The 6070-nt window shown below is 47.0% G+C and overlaps 1 protein-coding gene across 1 annotated transcript; it reads right to left on the bottom strand.

Annotated features, from left to right (window-relative positions):
• Positions 1-1915: 1915 nt before the first annotated feature.
• ABT1 (activator of basal transcription 1) lies at positions 1916-4996 on the bottom strand. Its single transcript, NM_001132364.1, is given in 3 exon segments — positions 1916-3707; positions 3862-4058; positions 4749-4996. Coding segments are annotated over 3 exon segments (819 nt in total). The 5' UTR covers positions 4990-4996; the 3' UTR covers positions 1916-3326.
• Positions 4997-6070: the final 1074 nt, after the last annotated feature.

Raw genomic sequence — 6070 nt, 5'->3', positions numbered from 1 at the left:
CGCCATTACACCCGGCTAATTTTTGTATTTTTAGTAGAGACAGGGTTTCACCATGTTGCCCAGGCTGGTCTCGAACTCCTGACCTCAAGTGATCCACCAGGCTTGGCCTCCCAAAGTGTTGGGATTACAGGCGTGAGCCACCACACCTGGCCAATTTTCATTTTCTTTTTCTGTCAGGTATTGATTTCAAGATGGGAGCTGAGCACCGTGGCTGTAATCTCAGCCCTTTGGGAGGCCAAGGTGGGTGGATCGCTTGAGAACAGGAGTTCGAGAGCAGCCTGGGCAACACAGTGAGACCTCGTCTCTACGAAAAATATTTTAAAAATTAGCTGGGCGTGATGGTGCATGCCTGTGGTCCCAGCTACTCAGGAAACTGAGGTGGGAGGATCGCTTCAGCCCAGAAGATGGAGGCTGCAGTGAGACAGGATCATGCCACTACATTCCAGCCTGGGTGACAAAGTGAGACTCTGTCTCAAAAAATAAAAGGGGGGTAGGCAGGGACCAGCAGATCTAATATTGGATCTTAAGCAATTCACTAAAATTCACATTAAGCCTCCTGGGGAACTGAGCATGTCCCTAGACTTCCACCAAAGGATTTTCCCCTCATAATTCTACTGTAATATAACAAGATAAATTGCAGGGAGAAAGGTTTTGTGAGGAATCACAAAAAAAGGAATTGAGTAGCCGTAAATACGACTTTTGAACATTTTTAGGGCAGGGCGTGGTGGCTCATGCCTGTAATCCCAGTACTTTGGGAGGCTGAGGCGGGAGGATCGCTTGAGCCCAGGAGCTCAAGGCCAGCCTGAGCAACATAGAGAGACCCTGTCTCTGAAAAAAAAAAAAGAAAGAAAGTTTTTAGGCACCCAGACATACCCTATTTAAGCCCTCTTACTCTACCAGGAGTCTCACCTCAACTTATTTGGAAAGAAATCAGCCCACTCCATTGCCATCAAATGCAGAGTCCCAGCTTCTCAGTCAGGAGTGAAACAAAGTTGAATCTGAGTATACACTGCAACCACAGGATCATGACTGAGAATTATTACTCAGTTTGCTACTCTTGGTGCTAGATAAAATAAATCCACTCATATTGGCAGGTACACTTCATTCTCTAGTCTATAACGTGTGCATTTCTCATGAGTTTCATGTAATAAGCATTCACCATATACACGCTGGGAAAAGCTGGGGAAAAGGTGAACAAAGGATAAAATATTAAGAGGCAAATTGAGTCATATCTCTGAGCTCAGTTTTAATGGGGGGATAACAATATTATATAGTTGTGGATTGAATGAGTTACTTCATATAAAAAAACAAGTGCTGTTTAAATAGAAACAAAACTGTGGATGTAAAAAATTATTTTCCTACCCTCAATGGGCTTAAAGTCAAGATGAAAGTTCCTAGGATATTTTCTTCCACCCACTTATTCTCATTCCTCACTCCACCTGTGACTTACTCAGCTTGCCTGGCCGCAGGTGTGAGCTCTTTGTACAGAACTGTTTTGGAGATGGACCCTGAAATACCAGCCCTTGAACATACTGTTATCTAATGCTGTCCACCCTAGGAATGCGATTTCTTTCTTCATTCAAGAAAGTCTTAAATAAAACCCCAGTAGGTCTACTGTATTTTCTAAGCTGTTAGCAACTAGAGGGAAAGTTGCTTCTTCACCTTGGTATCTCTTTATCTAGCAGAAGTAGCAATGGGCACTTGGAATTCTGAATAAATGAATATGCCAGCCTGTCAAATTCTGATTCTGGATTTTTCTGTTTCACTTTAAGACATCAATGACCTGAGGAAATAATTCACATGAAACAAACCCACAAGAAATAAACACAGAAACAAGACGAAAGTTTCTAAATGGAAATGTAGTTTGTGTGCCAAATATAAGAGGTATGTAGGTTGTGAGAAATGTTATACCAGCTTTATCGTATGGTCCTTTTTATTCTCCCCAGTAAAGTGCACCTATCAAGATGATAATGTGGTTAGGGTATTTTACAGCCAAAGTAGACAAATCCACTCTACCCCATAAAACACAGATCATCACATTGACAGATGAAAAACAAAAACAAACAGCACAAGCAAAATACAAATTATAATAATACTCTACCACTTCCTGCAACAGCCTGGAAAATGATCAGAATTTTGGTCTACGTGAGACTGTGTAGACTGTTTATTGTGACACCTAGGTTTCCAGTTCCTTTTAGTGGCTTACACTGATTCTTTGAAGCCTACAGGGCTGCTTTGTCTCAGCCACACCATATATAAGTGCACCTCAGGTGCACTGGTTCTCTACTAGGCTTTGCCCACCTTTACAATGGTTCCAACTCGACACTCCACCCAGGAAGCATTCTTTGCAATTGTGGGAGCACTCCAGACTCTTTCAGACTTATTATTCTCCCAGTTTACTTTGTAAGAATGATTTGGAAAACTTAGTGAGGACTGACTTACCACTGAAGACTGTGATCATCAATCAGGTTCCCATTGAGAGGACTCTATGACCTGCCATGGCTCCCATTCCACCCTTTATATGCATCTACCACGATGCCTATCTTATAATAGTGGCCTGTAAAACTCTTAATACTAAGATGTGTTATTACCTATTGTCACTGTTTCCTCAAACAATGGCTTAGAAAATGCTGACTTAAGATAACTGATTGATAAACTGGGCTAAGATATTAGACAAAAATTAAATAGAAAAAAAAAATCCAGGTTAAACAGTAAGGTGGGTGGCAGTGGGAGGGGGGCTCTAAGATCAGGATATGAAGGTGAAGGGAACACAAGATGAAAGTTGGAACTTGTCCAATGACCCCCCCACCAACAAAAATAAAAAGGCATATAAAAATATTTTTATTTTCTATAAATACATCAGGAAGAAATGTATTTCTTCCCAACCCAGTCCACCCCATAACTGTCAATTTTTTCTACATAAAAAAGATGCTAATACCACTCTCACCTGTGACTGCTAAACAGAGAAAGATTGCCTGGACTAGGCATTATCCCCCTAGTTGGAAATAAAGGCCCTTTCTGGGGGCAGGAAGTGGGATTTTTAGGGGACCCTACAGACGTAGGCAGCCAAGAGTCAAACAAAACAAGCATATGCAATAGTCATAATCATACTAGTATGACAGTATGAATTAGGTGACTCAGCCAGGCACATACAGGAGTTCGGAGTGGGGATAGTGGAAGCCCACAAGACTCCACGTTTGGGCCATCAGTAGACACTTGGTCTGAGAAACACAGTAAAATGTCTGCCTGGGTAGTCACGATCATTCTAGTATGAGGTAGACAGGAAGCACTGCAGGGCCAGGAAATGGAAGGGGCCACCCAGGCCCTCAGGAGTCCCTGACAAGGGAAGGTCCCTCCATGCTCTCTGAGGGTGGCGGGGCTCCAAAGATCCTGGCCAGGAGCCCTTTGTTGGAGCGTGCCTTGTCCTGGGCAGTCACCAGGCGAGCCCGTTCACGCCCCCCTGGCCGTGCCGCTTTCCGGGCCCTCAGTTCCTGCTCAGTAGGACGCTGGGCAAATGTCCAGGAGCCAGCCGGGCGAGCAGGGTCCCCATCGGCCGCAAGAAAGCGTTGTCCCCGTTCCACACTTTGAAGATAGAAGTCGGTCTCACGCTTGGCCTGAGCAACCTCCGCTCTCAAGCGCTGCCTGCGCACCTGGCGCTCAAAGGCAAGGTGCTCGCTGAGGTGGGACCAGGTGAAACGGTGCAAGTACTGTGGGCAGAAAAGAAAAAAAGATCAGGATAGTGCAGATTAGGGAGAAAGATGAGACAGGGGGACAAGGCCAATGAGAGGCCATGGGGATACTTGGGCCAGAGTTGGGAAGAAGAGAGGGTGAGAGGTGTGGCAGAAAAATCTATCTCCTCACCTTGAGGTTCCAAAGATCATAACGGAAGGGGCTGCGCCTGCGGGCACCCATAGGCGTGTTGTGTAGACTGGCCGCCACGCGCTTGGCTATGCGCTTGTCACGGAACTCCACCCATCCCTCGGTGTAGTCCTTGCTGTAGGACCGCTTTTTTCCTCCGGCAGCTGCTGCCGCCTTCTTCTTGCGTCTCACGAACCGGTCTGCGCGCCAAAGACAAAGACCCGTCCAGGACGCCTATGCAGCACTCACTCAAAAGCAACTCCCACTGCCCGCAACGTTCTTCACATCTGCCAGTGGGAGTCCCACCCGAAGAGTTTTTGCCCAGGAGGAAGAAAACTGTAAATCGCACCCTTTCCTCTAGCTAACTCAATTCTTTCCTTAATTCTCCACTCCTTAATCTGGCCAGCCCCGAACGCTACTTAAAACCGGGACAAGTCCTCAGCCTCAATGTAAAATTGAGGGTGGAAAGAAGAGGGGCGGTTGATCAAATAGTTTCTTGACCTAGGCAGCAATGCTAAAGGGTTATGTTCAGTTTTGTAGAAAAGCTGACGAGACTTTTACTCAGGTTGTATTCATGTAACAAACCAGTAAACAAGTCTGGAAAGAGAGGTGAGCAGAGCCGGGATAAGAACACAAATAGTAACAATCGGAGAACTAAAGAACCACCAGACACACTGCGCTACCCACTCTCCCCATATCCCCTCCGCCCACCCACCCCAGCATCCTCACAGACTGATTCACCAGCCAGGAGCCAAGCAACGCACTCCCCACCCCCAAAATCTAGCAACTCGTGCCTCAGCCTCGCGCAGCGAAGCAACAGGACATGCATGCTTACACCCCGCCAGCGAGCGACAACCTCCTCCTGTCACCGTCAGGGCCTGCATACTTACCCTCAGCCTGAAAGAAGACGCGTCCGACCTCGCCATAGGCGCTGAGAAGGTTGCGGACGTGCAGGGGCCGGAAGCGCGGCGGGATATGGCCCAGGTACACAATACCTGGCACTACCCGCTTCTTGCTACCACAGGCCGCGTCTTCGGATTCCTCCTGCTCCTCCTCCGCGTCTAGTGTCTGTTCTGTCCCTTTCAGCGGCTCTTGCTCCGTTGCGGCCTTCTCCGATTCCTCTGCCTCCATGTTGACTGACACGAGCAGCACGACGGCCGTAAAGTGCCTTGCCAACTGACGCAAAACGCGTGCGACGGCCTGAGACGAGGGGGCGGGTCCAAGGCGGTGATGACAAATGAAAGGAAATGATTGGGCAATATGGTCGGGTCCAGGGGAAGGCCGAGGGGAGAGGGAGGAAGTGGTGTGTCAGGTCGGAAGCCTGATTCAGAGCGCGGAAGCGGGATGGGAAACTTGGGTTAGGCTCAGATTCCCGGTCAGATCTCCAACTCAGGACAGGCAGAACCAGAAAAGGCAGATCCCCAAATATAACCTACCCTATAGAACGCCTTGTCGAGACGCTAAAAGGCGGGTTGATGCCGGCTTTTTAGGGAATTTTGCGGAACAATTTTAGAGAAGTTTCTATGTGTTCTAGCGATCAAAATAGCATTTTATTCAAGGGCCCCGGGTGCGATTCCAGCTGAGGAATGACTAACCTTTTAAAGTTTATAAATTTCATTTAAAAATTTTGAGTTTTGAAGTTTTAACTATTTCTGGAAATTTACCTCGGAATTTTGAATATTTTAAAATTTAATTTTGAAAAGTTTAATTTTGGAAATTAGATTTAATTTTTGAAAATTTAAGTTGTGAACTTTCAGTTTAATATTTTACATTTGATTTTGTGAATGTCTGAAAATTTAAATGTGTGACAATTATTTGAATAATTTGTTTGGCATCTATTACACGTGTGTATTGATATATTATCCATATGCATACTTATGTTGCAAATACTTGTTAGAGGCGCACAGGCCTCCAATTCTGGCGACCCCCTGGCGGCGCGCTTATTTCTGCTCTCCCTGGGTCTGTCCTCAGATTCCCCATTAGATCACAAACCACTTTTCCTTCTATGACCTACGCAACCGCAGAACGGACCGGGCCACGGCGGTCCTGCTACTACCAGGAGGCCTGCGGACCATCCCTAAGCCAAGCTCAGGGCAGTTTTCCCCGCGCGGGCTCGGGTCCTCAGTCTCTTATCGTCGCCCGAGGGCGCGACCAGCAGGGGGCGCCGTCCCCACCCTTGAGGCGTTTCAGTTCTTCCCATCCGCGCCAGCGA

This window comes from Pongo abelii, chromosome 5 (genome assembly GCF_028885655.2).
Source record: "Pongo abelii isolate AG06213 chromosome 5, NHGRI_mPonAbe1-v2.0_pri, whole genome shotgun sequence".
NCBI classification, from domain to species: Eukaryota; Metazoa; Chordata; class Mammalia; order Primates; family Hominidae; genus Pongo; species Pongo abelii.
Note: the sequence above shows the minus strand (reverse complement) of the source record. Positions and strands in the feature narration are given on the sequence as shown.